Source organism: Mauremys mutica, chromosome 20, assembly GCF_020497125.1.
Source record: "Mauremys mutica isolate MM-2020 ecotype Southern chromosome 20, ASM2049712v1, whole genome shotgun sequence".
Taxonomy (NCBI): Eukaryota; Metazoa; Chordata; order Testudines; family Geoemydidae; genus Mauremys; species Mauremys mutica.
In genome coordinates this window covers 2,058,065-2,077,709 of record NC_059091.1, presented here as the reverse complement: position 1 = coordinate 2,077,709, position 19,645 = coordinate 2,058,065, and the positions used below count along the sequence as shown (strand labels likewise).

The 19,645-nt window shown below is 54.0% G+C and overlaps 2 protein-coding genes and 2 non-coding genes across 11 annotated transcripts in view; all 4 read left to right on the top strand.

The window, feature by feature from the left end:
* Positions 1-138: 138 nt before the first annotated feature.
* KANSL2 (KAT8 regulatory NSL complex subunit 2) lies at positions 139-15,279 on the top strand. Of its 5 annotated transcripts, none has more exons than XM_044995140.1 (10): positions 139-225; positions 1,337-1,594; positions 2,433-2,611; positions 3,704-3,818; positions 4,445-4,608; positions 5,516-5,682; positions 6,570-6,666; positions 9,247-9,500; positions 13,151-13,480; positions 14,498-15,279. In XM_044995140.1, exons 2-10 carry the CDS (start codon positions 1,344-1,346, stop codon positions 14,630-14,632), a joined length of 1,692 nt encoding a protein of 563 aa, XP_044851075.1. In that variant the 5' UTR covers positions 139-225; positions 1,337-1,343; the 3' UTR covers positions 14,633-15,279. The 5 variants fall into 5 exon arrangements, with proteins under 5 accessions (XP_044851075.1, XP_044851078.1, XP_044851079.1 ...); XM_044995143.1 differs by having other exon boundaries at positions 142-225; positions 13,151-13,390; XM_044995141.1 differs by lacking the exon at positions 139-225 and adding an exon at positions 258-326.
* LOC123354130 lies at positions 6,760-6,896 on the top strand. Its single transcript, XR_006574628.1, has one exon. It is a non-coding gene; the product is annotated as a small nucleolar RNA SNORA2/SNORA34 family (small nucleolar RNA).
* Positions 14,135-14,271, top strand: LOC123354124. Its single transcript, XR_006574622.1, has one exon. It is a non-coding gene; the product is annotated as a small nucleolar RNA SNORA2/SNORA34 family (small nucleolar RNA).
* Positions 15,280-15,286: 7 nt separating the features above from the next.
* Positions 15,287-19,645, top strand: part of NCKAP5L (NCK associated protein 5 like) — a 35,476-nt gene continuing 31,117 nt past the window's right edge. For 2 of the 4 annotated variants that reach the window (XM_044995137.1, XM_044995129.1), the window contains exon 1: positions 19,203-19,295. The gene's annotated coding sequence lies outside the window, so the exon portion shown is untranslated. Of the gene's footprint in view, positions 15,388-19,202; positions 19,296-19,645 lie in introns of those variants that run through there. The other 2 variants (XM_044995131.1, XM_044995133.1) reach the window with 2 other exon arrangements.

The window sequence follows — 19,645 nt, the reverse complement described above, 5'->3', positions numbered from 1 at the left end:
ACCCTCCTCCCAGCCAGGCCAGCCGAGCCGCCTGCCCATCTCCGACGTGCCCCCCCCGCCAGCCACGTGACTATCCCTCCAAGGGGCCGTCCCTGGCTCCCTGACTGATGGGTCTCTCCTCCAATGGCCGTGGGGGGGCCGCCTCCTTCCCGTTCCCGGATTGGCGGCGGTTTGGGCCAATGGCGCTGCGGGGGCGGGTGCCGGGCCGTTCTGGGCGCGAGCGAGGTAAGATGGCGGCAGCGCTTCCTTGTTGGGGGGACGGCGCGGCCCCCCCCCGCCCATCGCAAGCAAAATGGCGGCGCCGTGGGGGGCGGGGGGAATCTGAGGTCAGCCGTGGGGGTGGGGTTATCCGGTGAGGGAGTGGGGGGAACAGCCGGGGGGGTCAGCCCGAGGGGGGAGGGGGGAGGGGGGAGCTGGGGGTCAGCTCGAGGGAGGAGCAGCCCCTGGGGGAGCTGGGGGTCAGCCCGGGGGAGGAGCAGCCCCTGGGGGGGAGGGGGGAGCTGGGGGTCAGCCCGGGGGAGGAGCAGCCCCTGGGGGGAGGGGGGAGCTGGGGGTCAGCCCGGGGGAGGAGCAGCCCCTGGGGGGGAGGGGGGAGCTGGGGGTCAGCCCGGGGGAGGAGCAGCCCCTGGGGGGGAGGGGGGAGCCTCAGGCCGGGGTCCCCCCCCCCGTGGGTGTTTTATAGTCCCGTCCCCTTGTGGGGGTTGGCAGCCCTGGGGGGCAGGGGCCCAGCCCAGCGCCAAGCCCGTGGCTCTGACTGGGGCCCTGAGCCCACAGCCGCGTGTTGGGGGTGAGTCTTGCCGGGAGGGCGAAGCGGGGCCTGGTTCTCTGAGGCAGGGGGTGGGATGCAGGTGGCTCACCCCAGAGGGGGTTATCTGGAGAACAGACCTTCCGTGTGTTTCCCCCGCTTGTCAGAGGAGCACGTTAGTCATGGCACAAACTGTGCCTGCACCCAAATGGCAGCGAGTTTGCGTTGGGGGCCCCCCGACTTCCCCGTCCTCTGCTGCTCTGGGGCCCCCGCTCACACACAGCGCAGTGGGGATGTAGGAGAAGTGAGCTGCAACGTGGCCAGGGCTTCCATGCAGCTCCAACTGCCCAATAAAGAGCAGATTAAATCAAGGCTGTGGGAAGAATTCCCTCGTCCCGCTCTCTCTTGTGCTGGTGGGGTGTCTCGTTTTGTGCCACGACACCCTCTGCAGAGCACAGGGACTTCTACTGAAATATTGGCAAATAATTTAGTCCCATTTCCCTTTGGTGATAGTAGCAGGGGCTGGTCAGTTATACTAGAGTCTGGGGGTTGCTCCTGCTCTAACAATTAGCTGTGTGTATCTGTTGCAAGTGTTGGCATGAACAGAATTCGGATCCACGTCTTGCCGTCAAGTCGGGGGCGTCTTACCCCTGTGCCAAGGCCCCAGGAACCCTTGTCGTGTGCCTTCAGTCACCGCCAGTGTTCCCAGCCTCGGCTGGAAGGGCAAGAGTTCTGCATTAAGCATATCCTTGAAGACAGGAATGCTCCCTTCAAACAATGCAGCTACGTCTCCACTAAGAATGGGAAGAGGTGTCCAAATGCTGCTCCCAAAGCTGAGAAGAAGGATGGGTAGGTACCCACCACATCATGGTTACCCCTGTCTCTAGCTAGGGATAGAACTAAAGTGACCTGGAGGGAGGATCTGTCCCATGGCTAAGGCACAGTGCTAGGAGCTCTGAGTTTTATTCCTAGTTAGGCTGCTTTCTCATTGTGTGACCTTTAGGAAGTCCCTTTGCCTCTCTGAGTCTCCCTTTAGCCATCTGCAAAGTGAGAACAGTAATCGTCTGGCAGAGGGATTAAGAATTCATTAATGCTTAAAAAGTGATTTGAGATCCTTGGGTGATAGGTGCTGGAGAACTGTGTAGTGTTTATTGATGTGTTTGTTCCCTGGTGCTGGCATCACTGCAACAAAACTTTATCTTCAGTAGTCATAGCATCAGTTCTGACATACTCTAAGATCACAAAGATTTGTATCCTCGGATCTTTGAGTGGGTCCTTGTGAGATAAAGATGTTCAGTCCTGTGCACGTGGGCCTCTCTGCATGGACATTCAAAATCCTTGGTCAGTTTTTTGAAAGAGTGAGGGCTTGCCCCCATATTCTTCACCCCAAAATCCCTTCCCTCACCTCACTGCTAGGCCATTGCCACCTCCATGCCAGAGGTGACTGCATTTCAGTGGTTGTGCATGTGGTTTGTAAATTACGTGGAGTCCTTTGGTAGTATAGGAACTACAGAAATGACTGTCAGAGTTGCTTGAATTTATCATTGGCGTCGGAGGAGTGGAGTGGATTCTACTCCTTTTCCAAGCCAAGTGTCGTGAACACTTCTTGCTCTGTTGCTATATTTGCCTTGCTGGTTGGAAGCAGTGAATTCCGCAAGCCAGACAGCATTTTGTTTTGTCCCCTCAGTGTGTCGTTCTGTGCTGAGCATGCCCGCAGGAACGCTCTGGCACATCAAGCCCAGATGAAGAAATCCAACCCCGGACCCATGGGTGAGACTCTTCTTTGCCAGCTGAGCTCTTACGCAAAGATGGAGCTGGGCTCCCAGACTGCAGAGAGCAGCCGCAGTGAAGCTAGTAGAATTCTAGGTAAGAGCTTTGAATGAAATAGACAAGAAAAAAGAATTTGGGGGAAGCCTCCTTCTCTGGAGCTAAAATACGAGAGGAACCAGCAACAAAGTCACCCAATTTAATCCTGGAAAGGGAACAATCCCAAAGAATCTGGTAAAAACGTGATGTCCCATGAGAGAGACTTTGCTTAGTGGACCTGGATCCAGGATCTCCCATGTGACCATAGTTAAGTCACTTCACCTTTCTGGATTAGGTTTTCCCCTCCTGTAAAACATGGGGCAACGCATCAGAGTGACGTTGTGAAATTGAATTAGTAAACATCTGCTGAAGTGGTCCTCCTATTATCCTATCAGATGAATCCCCTTCCTTCTCCATCTTGCAGGTTCTGTGCCCTAGTTCCGTGGGTCTCAACCTTTCCAGAGTACTGTACCCCTTGCAGGAGTATGAATTGTTTTGCATACCCCCAAGTTCCACCTCACTTAAAAACGACTTGCTTACAAAATCAGACAAAAATACAAACGTGTCACAACCACACTGTTACTAATTGCTTATGGTCTCATTTTTACCACAGAAAATAAAATATTTATAAAATAAATCAATTGGAATATAAATATTAGACTTAAATTTCAGTGTATGGTACATAGAGCAGTATAAACAAGTCATTGGTCTGTATGAAATTGTAGTTTGTACTTCGTTAGTGCTTTTTATGTAGCCTGTTGTAAAACTAGATAAATATCTAGATGAGTTGATGTACACCCTGGAAGACCTCTGTGTACCCCGCTTGAGAACCACTGCCTTAGTAAATGGACACAACTAGCTACAGGAGGTGCAGCTTCTGTCCTGCAGGGTCAGCTCAGCAGGGAGCGAGCCAGCAGTCCTCAGATTTCTTGGTAGGGGAGATGAGTATTCCATGGGAACTGTGTATTTTGAAAGCCCAGATTTAATTAGTGACTTTCCCGTTCAAGCCCTGGAGCTTACCCTGCTATTTGGGGGTTGGGACGTCTGTGATGTGACCTGTTTGTCTCTTGAAGAGCTTGGTTGTGCTTGAGTAACAGCCGCCTGGAAGTGGGGCTGAATGGCCTGCCTCTGTAATGGCTTCTTTCCTTTCAGATGAGGACAGCTGGAGCGATGGAGAACAAGAACCTGTGACAGTGGATCAGACGTGGCGAGGGGACCCTGATAGTGAAGCTGAAAGCATCGACAGCGATCAGGAGGACCCTCTGAAGTAAGACACGTTGTGAATGCCTGTCAGTTGTATAGAATGGGGAGCTTGCTGCTGCAGGATAATAATAATTTAGATCCTTGTTAAAAGACCGTTCTAGGAAGAGAAACGGCGTCTTCAGTAATGCTACAGCTAAAAACTACAAATGTTGTTTCTCGTGAGCTACACCATGTGCTGATCTCCAGATAGGCTCAGGAAGAAACTCTTCCTGTGAGGTATGATTGAAAAGAAGCTGTTGCCTTTTTTGTGTGACATATCTGGTGTTAGCCCTCATTGGAGAGTGGGTACTGGGCTAGGTGGGCCATTTTTGGTCTGTTCTTCTGGCCAATGTGATGTTCAGTATTATGAAGGATGCAGAAGAAAATCCTGCATTGCTGCAGTGTGACTAGGTCAGTCTTGTATATCTCTAGAATTTAACCACCTCCACTCCCCGCTCTTAGATTCCTACGCTCTGGCTGGCTTGCAGGTCTCACTTATTGGTTAGATAGCTTCACCCTGCCAGGTGTGCTGCTCTGGGCTACCTCTTATCTGGTGCTATCTCAAGGCTATTGGCTAGCGTCTATAAAGCTCATATCTCATTGTCCATCACTTACTTGTGACCTATTGAATTTGGTCCCTGTTTGTTACAGACATGCTGGCGTGTACACAGCTGAGGAGGTGGCGTTGATCATGCGTGAGAAGCTGATCCGTTTGCAGTCATTGTACATAGACCAGTTCAAACGACTCCAGCACCTCCTGAAAGAGAAGAAGCGTCGATACTTGCACAGCCGCAAGGGGGAGCATGAAGCCATAGGCAAGTACTGGACCAGGAAGCCAGAGCTCTGTATTCCTCTGGCCACAGGGCACAGCACATGTAGAAGCCAAACACAGACCTTTGTTTCTTAGGGGTGATTTCAGTTCTTCAGTGTGCCTGAGGGTGATGGTATTTGTGTTGTGTGTGGTTGGCCAAGTGCTTGAAGATTGGTCTCATGGTGGGTTTGAAGGTTGCCCGATTTCTTTGCTCTTTAGCGTTTGCGGTGTTATGAGGAAACAAGCCTGCAAAACCTGAACTCTGGGAGAAAAATGATTTTCTCTATGGGATTTCCTGTTTTATTTTTTAATAAACAAAATGTTAGGGTGTGTAAGTCCTTGTCTACGCTAGAAAAGATTTGCTGGCATTGCTGTACCGGCAAACCCTCTTCGTGTACATGCAGCTTATATTATACCCGTTTGGTAGGCACACCAGCCAAAGCTCTTGATGCTGGTATAACTGTGTCTGTACTGAGGTTTTTGCTGGTATAGAAATGCCATAAAAAATCATGCTATAGTCCATGCTATAGGTTTGACCCGTCAACAGTTTCAGAAAGGGAGGAGTCCTTTAAAAATGCTTATAGACTAACCGACTGACTTAAAGCTTCCTTCTGTGCCCCTTGGAGTAAGTGGGATGAGCTTGCTGGAGCTTGCACTGTGCTGTTCGCTGCAGAGCTCACCACCACCACAATGTGGAGCTGTTCAATACCTCTCTAAGCAAGGAGTTGGAGGTCCTCCATAGCCAGCTAAATGGTCTGGCTCCCTGCGTAGGAAATCCATCCCCAGTCCTGTTTAGTAGCGAACAATGGAGTCATCTCTAAACAGAGGAGTTTTGTTTAATCTGACTAGGACACTGCAGCAGTCTGGACAATGTTGTGTAATGCCGATTACCTTCTGGCTGTATCTCCCAGGGAGCAGCCTTCTGACAGGCCCCGAGGGGCTTCTAGCCAAGGAGCGCGAGAGCCTGAAGCAACTGAAGTGTCTCCGACGCTATCGGCAGCGCTATGGCGTGGAGGCCCTGCTGCATCGCCAGCTGAAGGAGCGTCGGATGTTGGCGACTGAGGGTGCGGCCCAGCAGGTACTTCATGCTGTAGATACAGGGAGTTCTGATCTCAGGCCTGTTTGGGTTCCAGATTCACTTAGCTCCCAGGTCTCCTCTCCCTCTCCTCCTTGTGAGGATCATTCCAGCAAGTTGCATGTAGTTCCAGCCCTGCCAGATTTTCCATTGTAAAGCCCTGTCCATGGGGACATGTACATCAGCTGTAAATACTCACTCCTGGCAGACATGGGGCATATGAAACCTCAGCCAATGAGTGTGGAGTTCTGTTGGGGCTGCTTTTATTAAAGGTACAGGAGCACTTATAATGTAGGCCCAAAATGTAGATCTTGAGAATTTTTCCCTTTAAAGAAAGGGGGCGGGCGAGAGGCTGATCTGAGTAGGAATAGATTTTCATCACTTGTCATTACATGGAAATCCTTTTTTTGTTGGAGTAGGGAGAGTTAAACATTCCTTGGGAGCCCAAATGTAGTCACCTTGTGTTGTGCAGGAGAAGCTGAAATTGAAATTGACTGAGGCAGTTGTTTCTGTATTACCATTTTGGAAAAAAAAAAAAGCTACCTAAATGTTTGAATGAAATTAGAGGATGGGACTGCTTTTAAACTCCCAGTGGAGTGGGGTCAGCCTTTCCATAATGACACCTCACTCCCCTGCCAAAAAAAGCAATCTGGGAATGGCAGGCTGGTTTGCAACCCTCAGGCTGAGAATCCATGCACTAAGGCAAGGAAGTTCAGTATCTGCCTCAGAACTTGAACTCTTACTGACAACAAAAAGCGTACACCCCCATGGTGGAAGGTCGCTCTAATAGCTGAATGTGAGAGTCCCGTAAAGTGGCAGGTCTCTCTCCAGTCAGCAGCTGGGCAGTCCTCCTGTGTGGCTCTGATCTGTTCTCTTGGGCTCCTTTGCAGGCGCACACCACTCGTTCCAGCCAGCGGTGCTTGGCCTTTGTCGATGACATTCGATGTTCCAATCAGTCTCTCCCGATGACCAGACACTGCCTCACTCGTATCCTTTTATCCTCCCATCTGTAGTGAGCTGCACATGTGACTGTGCCCTGGTAGCATGATGTGTACTGGGGTGTTTGGATCCTCATTTCTGTGGGCCCTGAATCAAGGCCATCGGTTTGCTGTAGCCGTTGGTTTCAAGCAGGAGCCCAGAGGAATGCCTTCCCGTGGTCTGTTGGCTGTTCCAGAACCTCTGACAGGGAACAGCCAATTCAGTTGGAAGCAACAAGCGAACCGTGGAGGATTACAAGACAGCCACAGGCTAATTTCCAGCTGTGTTAAACTAAGATGGAAGTAAATTGGTCTTTAACTCATATAATGTAATCCTTGAAGAATCCTGGCTGTGGATGCTGATAAACATCTAGAACAAGGAACTATTGGGTGGAGCCTTTTGTGAGTTAAGAATAAATCTTAGCTCCACTGGGAATTGTCATGGGTCCCTAGATCTGCCCTGTCTTACTTGGATTCCTTGGGGGGTGCTGTTTATTTAAGTGCACATCCACACTGAACAGTGAGTCTCATACTGTCTCCATGCCATGTTTGTCTGACTTCAGAGCAAGTCTGCTTGGCTTACAGGTAAAATGGTGGGCCAGCCCGCAGATTCCCACTGGGTTCTTTCCAGCTCCTAGATCCCCACAGTAACAAGCCACATTCGGTCCCCGGTTACACCTGTAGGGGTTTACACCGAGGTAACTAGAGGTGGAATTCGGTGCTGCATTCAGAGCTTAGTTTTAGCAGTTGTTGCTGATGGGAGCTGGAGTTTACTCTGGCTCACTCTCCCAGAGTCGTGTTGGCTAAGTGGGGCTGGCAGCAGAGGAAATTATTAACTTTGTTTTGTTACTAAAGTCAGCAGATCTGAGTCTGATTACACACAGGGAACAGGTGTGTGGGGCAGGAAATGGCCATTGTTTCTCTAGGATAAATACCCTTAAAATAGCTTGACTCAGGAGACATTTGCAGCTGGCTAGCTCAGAGCAGTGCAGGCAATGAAAGGACTGTATAAAAATGTCTTCTCTTATGTCTGATTCGTGTCTGCTATTTAGTGGAACAAACAAGATTTTACTTTGGTCAGCCCTGCTGAGCTGATAGAGTTATAGGAGAACCATCTGTAATCTCTTCTGCTTCATGCATCGTTGATAGACTCCTTGGCTCTGTTTGGTTTTCAGGAAACTAGATTGTTGGTAATGATGTGTGAAACAGACAGAACCCAGCTGGCTTCTCCTGTTCCAGGTGGGATTGGTGAGTTTGATAAATCATGTTTTGACCTGTAAACTAAGCATTTGATCTGGAGTCACTGAGAGTGATTAAAATCTGGAGCCCCACCTTGCTGTTTATACAGAGCCTCTTTTCTGGTGGCATCTGCCCTTGAGCATCTGATAAACCTAGGCTCTTCTGGTAGGCTCCATACTGATTCCGTTAGTCTGAATTACTAGCTTCTTTAAGTCTGACCGGGGATCTTGTCTATGTATTAAGAGAGGGGTGTGTGTGTGTGAAGGATTTAAGAGGAAATGGTCATCTTGAAATCTGGTCAACTTCAAAAAATGAGTTAAAAGCTCTTTCAGGTCCTTCGCCTGCATTGGGAGTTCCCTGCCAGTTTGTGGTTTTACAATCTCTGTGTTTTTATTGTTTTTCTCTCCCTTGTTGCCATGCATAAAAAGGGAAACTGTGAAAGTAACTATGCACAAAGACCTAGTAACTAGTTATTTTTGTGTGCCTCGACTTCGTGGGTGGGTCTGACTTGAAACACCTTAAACAAGCCCGATTTCTCCAAGAGTGCTGAGCACCCAGTCTCTGAAAATCCATTTAAGCACCCAAGTCACTAGTCGTTTGGGCTGGAGTGCTGTCATCTGCAAAGCGAACAAAGTGGGGGGAAATTGCTCTGATTTGTCACTTACCTCAGGAGTTCTCTGTAACAGTAATAGGCCACAAGTTACTGATGGGGTGTGATTTTTACATTTGGCAGGGTTCCTTTAAGTGGTCTTCAAATGGGATTGTTCTTGTTCTAGTTTCAATAGTGAGCGAGTGGCAGTCCCCAGCTACTGTTTGCTGCTGGACAGCCTTAGAAGTAGGATGCCATTGGAGCTATGGTCCGTTTGTGATTAAAGGCAGGAAATCCCATTTACACTATTGGCAGGAATAGTTTTTCCTCTAGGCACTTTTAGGTACAGAAGGGATGAAAATCCGGAACTAAATTCCTAGATTTGGAAACAGCTGTGTGCGTGCTGGTATAAACACTGAGATCCCTGCTGCATGGTAGATGTTAAGGGTTGTGCAGATACTTATGATATTTGCAGTGGCGCATTACATTGCATTTGTAACACTGCCCATCTGAGGGTCTGGGTGGGAGCTTTACAAGCATTCAGCTGAGCCTCATAACCTGCCCACCGAGGTTGTCAGTAATATCCCTGTTTTACAGCTGGGGCGCACGCACACTTGGCCAAGGTCGCTGAGCAACTGGGGACTAGATCCCTGGTCTCTTGAGTCTGTGCTTTGGCCTCTGCTTTGTATCCCAGGACAAGACACCTTTTGGTAGCAGGTTTCTCTGCCAGGCTCTGTGCGTTCCCCTTGACTATCGTCCCAGATATTTGTCAGGACACCAATCAGACATTGTTTAAGCTGTGCCAAGGGTCAGAGGAAGCGCCCTGCGACAAGCCAGTTCCTGTAAGCCTCTCTGAGAGTCCCTGCTGCCCGCTTCATCTCCAGCTGCCGCCTCAGATGTACGTACCCGAGCAGGTGCTTTCTGTTCCAGAGGAGCTGGACGCTGCCCCTACGGATCTGTACTTGAGCACTGCTGAGCTCCAGCCCACAGAGAGCTTACCCCTGGAGTTTAGCGACGTAAGTTGGAGCAGCCACATGGTGCGCTGTAGTGCGGCGTGTAGGCATGATGTCCTCCAGTGAACGGAGGTGAAGAGCATTGCTGTCATCGTTACGCGTGTTAAAATATCATGTGGGGGAGGAGTGGGGCTATCGAGCAACAGATCCCAATGCCTTTGCAAACCACAGAACCAGGTATCGCTGAAAAGCGGCCATCTCTAGGGAAGAGAGCCCGCAGCGCTCTGCGTGACATTGGGGTGGACAGGTAGTGAAGGCAGACCCCCTGCCCTTAGGAAAAGAACCCTGGGATCTTTAGCCTCCACGCTGAACAAGCAGGACCTCTAGTTTTGAGGGACTCCTGAAAGGTCTGGACTCAGAATACGGTGCCTCAGTATCGTGGTACCTGTGGTGGTGTGGGTTTGCCTGCTCATCTGAGCTGTTATATTGAAACTGGATAAAGTTCTGAAAAGGGCAACAAAAATGATGAGGGGGATGGAACGGCTGCCATATGAGGAGAGATTAATAAGACTGGGACTTTTCAGCTTGGAAATGAGACGACTAAGGGCGGGGATATGACAGAGGTCTATAAAATCATGACTGGTGTGGAGAAAGTAAATAAGGAAATGTTATTTCTCATAACACAAGAACTAGGGGTCACCAAATGAAATTACTAGGCAGCAGGTTTAAAACCAAAGGAAGTATTTTTTCACACAACACACAGTCAACCTGTGGGACTCCTTGCCAGAGGATGTTGTGAAGGCCAAGACCATAACAGGGTTCAGAAGAGAACTAGCTAAGTTCATGGAAGATAGGTCTGTCAATGGCTATTGGTCAGGAGGGACAGGAGTGGTGTGCCTGGCCTCTGTTTGCCAGAAGCTGGGAATGGGTGACAGGTCACATGATGATTCCCTGTTCTCTTCATTCCCTCTGGGGCCCCTGGCATTGGCCACTGTCAGTGGACAGGACGCTGGGCTAGGTGGACCTTTGGTCTGACCCAGTCTGGCCGTTCTTACGTTACAAGTAGGCACAGGGGGGTGAGCTGAGACTGGAGTTTAAGCCTCTCCTGCCACTTGCCTAGGGAGACCAGGTAGCAAGTCTGAAAAATTGGAACCGGAGGGGTGCAATAGGCACCTATATAAGATAAAGCCCCCAATATCAGGACGGTCACGATAATATTGGAACATCTGGTCTCCCTGCACTTGCCCTTGGCTGGTACTTCAATCACTTCCTTGGTTTGTTTCTAATCATTGAAGAAAGAACCATCTCGTGTGAGATGTGAGAATTCAGAGGGTTTGGGAAATGTTTCTTTTGGTGGGGTTTTAACCTGATTGCTCCTTTGCAACTGCTAGTCTATTTAAATCCGTACTTAGGGGCTTTTTTTAAAAGCGGCTTTTTGCGTCTATCCCATAAAGGATGCACAAGGGTTTTAATCCTTGGATTACTGGGATGTCCTGCATGCGGGTTAAGCCTCCATGTTGAAAAATCCTAATGAAATGTATTTAAACAAAAATATTGCAGGTGCTCTGAACTATCTTCTGAATGAGACATTTCTTGCTTTATAAATTAGATATTACCAAACTCTCTGCACACTTTATCCCAAAGCAGACTTTTGGAATCAACTTAAAAGTAGCTGGACGGGAGTGCTGAGAGAGCCTCCTTTAGCCATAGGGACCTTAGAAGCCATGGCATTAATATAGGAGGCCATATGCCACCGGTCCAGCGACTCGAAAGCCCCTGAGCGCTGAAGCTGCTTGTTTGGAACCTAGATCAGCTGTGGCTGCCATAAAGGCGTGAGCTGACAGCCGTGAAGGTCAACGGAGCCTTTCCGTTGACTGCCGTGGGCACTGGGTCAGTTTTCTTTGCCCTGGGGTTTGAGTGTTCGCATGGCAGAACTGGCCTGCTGGTGCGTGCAAGAACAGTCTTTGGGGGAGGAATTTTCTCAGGGCAGAAACGTGTTGGAGCTGGAGCTGTGACTTCTCTTGGCCTGTGCAGGACGTTAATGGCTGTTCAGACAGGAATTCAGGAGCCTTGTCTCTCCGTCTGGCCTGGCTGTGGACTGCTTTGGAACAGCCCGACTAGCATGTGTGATTCTCCATGCTATTGAGATAAGCATGGATCTGCCTTGCTAGAAGCACACAAGTGATCAGAGACCCAGGGCGCCTCGTACTGGAGTTCATTCTGTCAGAGGGATCCCAGAGGGAACCTTTCCACGCTCCTGCTTGAGAGGACTCAGGCCTTTGTCAGCATCCAGAGCCTCTGCATTTTATCTAGTGTAACGTGATCCTGTTAACATGTCCTCTGCAGCAAGGCTGGCTCCAGGCACCAGCTCAGCAAGCAGGTGCTTGGGGCGGCACGTTGGGGTCTTCGGCGGCAATTCGGTGGCGGGTCCCTTGGTCCCTCTCGGAGGGAAGGACCTGCTGCCGAATTGCCGCTGAAGAAGAAAGCGGCGCGGTGGAGCTGCCACCGATTGCGATGGCGGCTTTTTTTTTTCCCCCGCCACTTGGGGTGGCAAAAACCCTGGCGCCGGCCCTGCTCTGCAGTCACCGACATTCCACCCTTCAAAGCCAAAACAAATACCCTCCCCTAACAATAGCCTCCAGCCAGTCCTGGCCCCAGTCCTGGTGTCAGCATTCTCATCAGCACATCCAGCAGAGGGGGGCAATGTATTTGTGAGCATGGCAGAGTGGAGCAATAAAACCGAGGAGGGGGTAGGTAGATTTTGCAATGGTGCCTGTCCGGCACCCAGAGAGGGCTCTGCTGGAGTGTGATAATCTGGGTGGGGCCGTGAGGCTCCTGAGAGATTGAAACTAGATCCTCACTCAGACCTGTTGCCCCCACCCCTTAGTTGGGTGCTCGCCCCTTCCTGGTCATCCAGTTTGAGAGACATGGTAGGTCATGCAGGGCTACAGATCTCTGGGTCCTCAGATGTGTCTTCAGTGGAAGTTCAGCATTTCCTTCCCAGATTGAAATGCTGCTAGGGGGAGGCAGATTTCTTTACTGGCTCAGCCTGCTGTGCGTGCTGCCCCCAGAATTCCAAACTCTTGGTTATCAAAGAAGGGAAGCCGCAGACAGGCTGGGTTCTCTTCACGCTGGCATGGTTTGGAGGAAGAGAGAAGCTGATCTGAGAGCGAATCTGGAATTCTTGGTGTCCCAGTGCATGCTGCTCCGACTTCCTCCCGCGCGCTTACAACAGGGCTGAACTATGTTGACATGGGCCATTGTGGGGGAAGCTTGCCGTGCCACTGTCTTTGCCTGCCCTGCGGTCAGAGGATTTGGTCTTCAAGGCCAACAGTCACCCACTGCTAAAGGCCTCTAACAACATGGCCAAGTTGGGAGGAAGACCTTGAGGAGCTGGAATAGGATTGTCCCTGCCTCCCCTGCCCTCCATGTGAAGCTGTGTTTTCTGGCAGCCTGATGGACTTAGGAACTACTCCATATGGTGGCAGGGACTGCCTGGCCTCGGCCAGCTTGACTGCTGCCTTTGGATTCTCCCAGGGCTTTGAGACCCGCTCAGCCCCTGCAGTGGAGCTCTGGGTGCCCAGCATTCCTAAACTCAGGCCCCTGGTCTCTGCCCTGTGATGTAAGTGGGTAATGTGGAAAGGGGGCCCAAATCTCGCCTCTGTAGTGCACGGAGCCCCTTGAAGCCTGCTGGCGGGTGTTTTCTCTTGCAGGACTTAGACGTGGTGGGAGATAGCATGCCGTGTCCCCCTTCCCCTCTGCTCCTTGAGTCCTCCGGGCCCCTGGAAGATCAGGCGATCACAGATATTGCCGAGGCTGCTGTAGACATACTGGCCCATGAAGAACCTCCTCAGCCAGGCATCCCGACCCAGGCAACTCAGCTGGACAGAGGGAGCTCTTCTGGCCAAGCCGCCTTGCCAACTCTGGAGTCTCATGCAGAGCCACCCGCCCAGGTAGAGCCAGGGGATGCGCCTGGGGCTTCCAGCCATGAAGCAGGAGCAGGAAAGCTCCCGATCCGGACAGTATTTCCCCTCCAGAACTCTGTAAGGAGTTGGACGATGGGGGGAGGTGCTACCGGGTCAGCTCTGTATTGGCCAAAGCTCCATGCGGCTGCTCTCCCACTCTGCCCAGCCATATTACGTGTGGACGATCACGTTTCCGGGCATTAGCTGATTGCCTGCAAGGGTCAGGAAGGAACCTTTCCCCTCCATGCCTCCCTGCACAGCTGAGCTGGTGCAGTGTGTGTGTGTGTTGTGGGGACAGACAGACAGGAGACATCTCTATCGCAGGCATTGGGGTGTGGTCTGCACCGAAGGCCAGGTTCCAGGCCAGTGGCCTGAGCTGCTGTGGAAAGTCCTGTCTCTCCGGTGTGCTGATTCCAGAGGAACGTTTACTCTGTAGCTGTCTTGTTTCTACCTTGCTCCTCCCAGGCATCTCGAACACCTCCTCCCCCCACCCCCCTGCGACATCCTGTTCAGACCCAGCACTTAGCCAGGAGATTGCTAAGGGGTTGGTGTTTTCTCTGGAGGTGGCCCCTGGAGCCCGTTTCCCTTCCCTCAGATTGCTGGGGAGGGCTGGATGCTGCTGCTTCAACAGCTGAAAGGGCTCTCTGGAAAGCTGCACCCAGCTCTTACCAGCCTGGGGCACTAGGGCCTGAGCTTGGGATTCAAGCTGGCGGTTCTGAAATGCCCCAGCAGCAGGCCCTGAATCAAGGCCATCGGTTTGCTGTAGCCATTGGTTTCAAGCAGGAGCCCAGAGGAATGCCTTCCCGTGGTCTGTTGGCCATTCCAGAGCCTCTTACAGGGAACGGCCAGTTCAGTTGGAAGTAACAGTCTGCAAATGGAGGCCTCCACCAGGAGGGGGGCAGAAGTGGGAGGGCTGCCGGACTGGAATCGCTCTGGAGCTCCCACCCTACTCTGGCCTGGCTGCAGCGCCTTGTGGGTCCTGTGCTGAATGCTGCTCGCGTGCATGTGCGTGAACAATCCTGCTTGGGGCCTGGCTCGCGGTTCCAACTCGGTCAGGGGCTGGGATTGTGACTGTGGGTTTTCTGTCTTTAACAGAGTCACCTGCAGACTAGGGTGGGCAGACCTGGACCAGAGGAAGACAGGAAGCTGGCAGAGGCTGCAGCCTCCACCCAGTCACATGGAAGACTGGCAGCAGCCAATGGGAATCCAGAACCAGCCTCCATCAGCTGATAAGGTCTTGGATTGGAAATCTTGGCCGCCCTGAAACGCACCTGAGCATGAAATACACGTGGCTGACGGAGTATGGTAACCCAACACTTCACCCTTCCACCCGAGAATTGCAGCCAGAGCAGTGAAACCGGGGAATGGTGAAATGTCTGGCCAGAAGCTCACGTGACAGGTTCCAGCCTTCCTGCCAGTCCCTCCCCCTCACTCAGTTCTGGTTCCTTTTGGTGAAGCCTGCCAAAAGCACAGCTGGCTAGTGAGACTGTGTCATTCCCAGTCAGGGTAGAAGAGACAGAGAAAGGGTAGGCGGCTCGTGGGACGCACGCGCAGTTGGGGATGTATCCATGGAGAGGGTAAATGAGCCAAACTGAAAGTTTTCTCCCAGGTGGGGCTGAACATTCTCGAGTCCACCTGTCAGGGGTGCATGTGCTAGGCAGAGGCTTGGCTTGTTCAGACTGTAGCACCGTGTACTAAAGCAAGGTCTCTCATTTCTGGTGTGCGACGGCTGTCGTTCCTCTGGCGCTGTAAGCCTGAAATTCTGCTCCTCACCCTAGCTTTAACCGATGGATGAGCCTGTAGGTGCTAATCGTGTGTAAAATAACAATGTATAAATGTGCTGTACAAAGTTTCCAGTTTGTAATCCCCCCCCAAAACAAAAACAGACAATAAAGACATCAGAAGAAAATGACTGTCCATGTTCCTGAGGTTTGTCGCCTCCTGCCTCTGCTGCCACACAGTGCATCGAGATCCTCCTGCGAAAGGTAAAACGGCTCGGAACGCTGTCTGGATTTAGGGGCCTCATTTAAATTCAGGTGGCGAGGGGGTTGATCCTTTGAGTGTTGAAGGAAAAGGGAAACTCCCCTGCTCTCTGGGGCTGCGTACATAAAGCAGAGCAGGAGCTCCAAGAGCAGATGCTCCTGCGGACCGGGGATACTCTCACTAGTCTGGGAGCAGTTTCATTGTTCGCGTGCACAATAGATCTTGGGAGGGGAGCGGGAGGAAATGCAACTTCACGTCATCTTGGCCCCTGTGTAACTTGAGAGCAGCCAAAGGAGAGAGACTGAAGGGCACAGCATCCTCTGTGTCCGGACCATGGGCCGTGGGCCTCTGGGGAGTTTGTGGAATGAAAACCATGTGGCCGCAAACCTCCCGAGTCTTGCCACGTCCGGTAAAAATACACACGGTCAGGTTTCACTCCCTCTTACAACGTGAAACCCCGAAAGAGCTGCTGCTGCTCTGCGGTTTGGTGAGAGCGGCGCCTGCGTAGCCCTGCCAGACTTTCCCATTACAAATCCCCTAGCTCTGCCCACGAGGCCTCGGCCTGGGAGCCAGGGCTGGCGTTTTGTGTCATCTAACCGCACAAGCCACTCCTGTTAGAGGAATGGCAGGTTCGGCCCGTTGGAGGCTTTGATTTGATTTGTGTTTAATACTGAACTGTTGCTCTAGCAATCCCAAAGCCCCGGGCAAGTCCTTTGTACGTCCCGTATGGCTGGAGCCTGGCTCCCTTCCGGGTGTGGCTGGGTTTTGCACGTTAGCAACTCAGACTGCCCCTTCCTGCAAACAGCATAGCCAGAGTGCTGACTCCCAGTTCGCTCCATGGAGCCCGCGTGCAGGACGGAGCCCTGGGCCTGCCAGTGAGGTCAGACAAAGCCCCCGGTGACTTGAGAGGAAGCAGGAGTGAGCCCTGCACGGAACGGCAAGGATGCTGCCTGCATGGCAACGTGGAGTCTCAGGCTCCCTGGGGTAGGGCCTGCTTGGCAGTGCATGTGCCTCCCTTCCTTTCAGCCTCCCCGCGCTCTGTTGTTTCAGAAGGCCGGGTGCTTGCTTGTTCCCCTTGAAGGAGCCGTGCAAAGGGAGCTTGGGTTAAACGCAGCAACACCCGTGCGTCCCCTTGAACGTTTTCCTTTCCCTCCTGCTCCCTTCCTCTGCTGTGCTCACTAACCGGCGAGCACCCCTCTGTTGTAGTCACTCTGTGGATGCTGCTCTCTAACCTTCCACCACGCTCAGGGGAATTCGTGTTACTGCTCCTGGCCTTGCCAATGGACAGGGCTTGGGGTATTTAGTAGGTATATGACAGTCGGTCCCAGCAGCCCCCGTCAGAGCCCGAGCCCCCATTGGGCTGGGCACGGTACCCCCAGAACACATGGCCCCTGCCCCAAGGAGCTCCGTCTCCGTGGGGTGCTGAGCCTGTGCAGCTGTTCGGGCCCCCAGGGCGCGTTCTCCCCACCCCACACACACCAGCGAGGCGGGGTGGCCTGTAACCGTAACAAAGTTCCACATGGCTCGGCCGCTCCACCAGGCCGCTGCAGCGTTTCAGGGGAGGGCAGGCGCCTGGGGGGAGTAGGGGGCTGTCGCCCTTTCTTGGTGCCCGTCTGCCCTATTTACAGGCTGCTGCGCTGACTCCTCCCTCTGCCAAGCGGCTAGAGCCCACTCCCCTCCTGGAGCGGGGCATGGACCCCAGGCAATCAGCCTAGCTCCATGTCTGTCCTGCCCCTTACGCAGCCGGGCGGTGCTGGAGGGAGCCTGGATTCCAGGGATGTGGAAGGGAGGGTGGCTGAGCTGCCGGGAGAAGGAGCGGGGTCGGTGGGGTCCATGGGGAGGCGCTGCTGGCAGGGTGAGTGGAGTGAACTGGCCGTGCCCTTGGTGCATGGTTGTCCAGAGGCTCCTCTCCTGGTCCATTATCAGCTGTCAGTGGAGTGGGGGTCCCCCCCCACCCCCAGCTCTCCAAGGGAAGAGCAGCCTGAGCTGCAGGCTTTGCTGTATGGCACCTTGGCCTTCTCACTCCTGCTGGAGGCTCCAGCCAACCTGCCACGGCTGGTTCTGCCTCCCAGCACCACGTGAGCTAGGGAAGGCTGTTCGCCGGCCGGCTCCACAGCCCACACCACCACCTTGATTCCAGCAGAGCTGCATGCACGCAAAGACCTGACTGCACAGATGCTGGGTCTCAGGGACCTGTCTGCCAAGCACTAAAATGCAGCCACCTCTGGGGTGAAAGATGGCAGCTGTTCAACAGTACATGGCATAGGAGGGGAAGGGGGAGGCAGAATGTAGCTGCCCAAGTGAGAATTTGGCTGGATTCTGGAGCTAGCAGTGCATGGCCCCGTGTGATTGACTGTAGTTCGGTCTATCTGAATGACGGCAGGCTGCCAGGCCGGACCAATGGGGTCCGCGCTGGTTCTGAGGGGCCCAGGCCGAGTGGTCTGCACAGCTCCCTGCAGCACCAAGCTTTGTTCAGAGCTGTCCCGTTCCTGACTGACTCCCCTTAGCTTGTGAAACACTGGCGCCTCTAGTTCCTTTAGCAAGCCATGCGCCAGGGCCTTCTGCCGACAGGTTCCTCTCTGCCTGGGACCATCTCCCCTCTGGCCTCCTGAGCCCTCAAAACAGGCTTTCTTGCTGGGACAGAGCGGTGGGGCTTTCAGCTGGGCCATGCAGTGTGGGCGTGATGGGTACATCTTGCAGACAACCCACAGAAGCCTTGGTATGAGTCTGACCCACCCGGCGGCCTGGTGACCTGCCTGGCTGCCAGCTCCTCTGCCCCAGCCCTAGAGGGGAAAAAGCCAGAGGTACGAGATCTACCAACACACTGGCACGTTGGGCTCTTGGAGACAGGAGGTGGCAGAGAAGGGAAACTTACCAGCAGGTTACAGGAAGGGATGCACGTTGTACCTGCCAGCATCCTGGCCACGTCTGCGCCTGGCAAAGGTGAGACATCTCCTGGCGCTGCCAGCAAGCCCCTGAAACGGAGTCTTTGTCCAGGGGCCCTGCAGCTACTTGGCAGCGCCCGAGCCGGTTTCCTTTGCTGGGCTGGTCGGTGAACAGTGCTGGCATTGTGACGGGGCGGGGAGGTGACTGGCTCCGCTCATGGGCCTCAGAGGGGTAAATCTGACACGCGTGTCAGAGACCACAGCGGCATGGAGCAGCCTGGTTTGGCCTGTGCTTGCTGGAGCCATTAAGGCACCTCCAGTGGGCACAGAACCTAGAGAAATGTCAGATACAGGGGTGTGGGCGGGAGGGGGGTTAACATGGGACAGGGAGAGGAGCCCCAGGGGTCAGCGTGCTGGGGCCACTGGCTGGAATGGAGCCGGGTGACGGAGGGGATGGGGAGGTTCCTGGGGGCTGACTGGGGGTTGCGGTGGGGCCCCCTGGGTGGCCTAGCAGAGGGGATGTGGGTCACCTTGGCGCAGGCGAGGGGCCAGTGTTGCAGCTCTCCGAATAGCCACCCCCGGGGCAGAGTGGAAGCAACCTGCCCCCAAAGGCCCCCCTCTGCCCCACGGCCTGGCGCTGGGTGCACGTGTCCTGTGCGACCCCCTCCCGGGCAGGCTGGAGGGGTCCAGCGGTCTGGGCTCAGCTCCCCCCGCGGGATCAGCGGCTGAGGCCCCCGGCCCCCCATACCCCCCCTCCCCCGCTCTGGGGTCCTGCCCCCCGCGGGTTTCGAACCAGCCCAGCCCGGGCTCTCAAATGGGAAACATCTGGCGGGGAGCGCGGCTGGACCCGGCGCCGATTGGCTGCGGCGGGTCAGGCTGCGGGGGGGGACTCCCCTCCCCCCCCCCGAGCCGTGACATCACTTCGCTTTCCACCCGGAGTGGCCTCGGCAGGCAGGAGCCCGGGCTGAGCCCGTCCGGGGAGCGCGCTCCGGGCCCGGCGTGCGCCCCCCGTGCAGTGCCGGCGGGTGAGTCCTGCAGCGAGCTCCGGGCTCGCTTACCCGGGGGGGGCCCGGACCCCCCCCCTCCCGGTGCCAATCCGGAGCCGCTCCGGGCAGCTGGCGCGCTGCGCCCCGAAGTCTCCAGCGAAGTTGTTTGGCCGCGTGCGCTGGGGGCTGGGAGGGGGGGGTTTAAAACCAACTTTAAGCTGCGTCTGCGCGTTCCGGGCTGGGGCGGAAGCTCTCCCCCCCCGCCGACAGACCCTCGGGGATCGGGCCCCGCAGCCCATCGCCCCTTGGCGCAGCCCGGCCATTGCTGGCAGAAGCGGCCCTGGGGGCTCGGGGGGGGGGGCTGGCGCGTGTCCCCCGGGGCTGCGGCT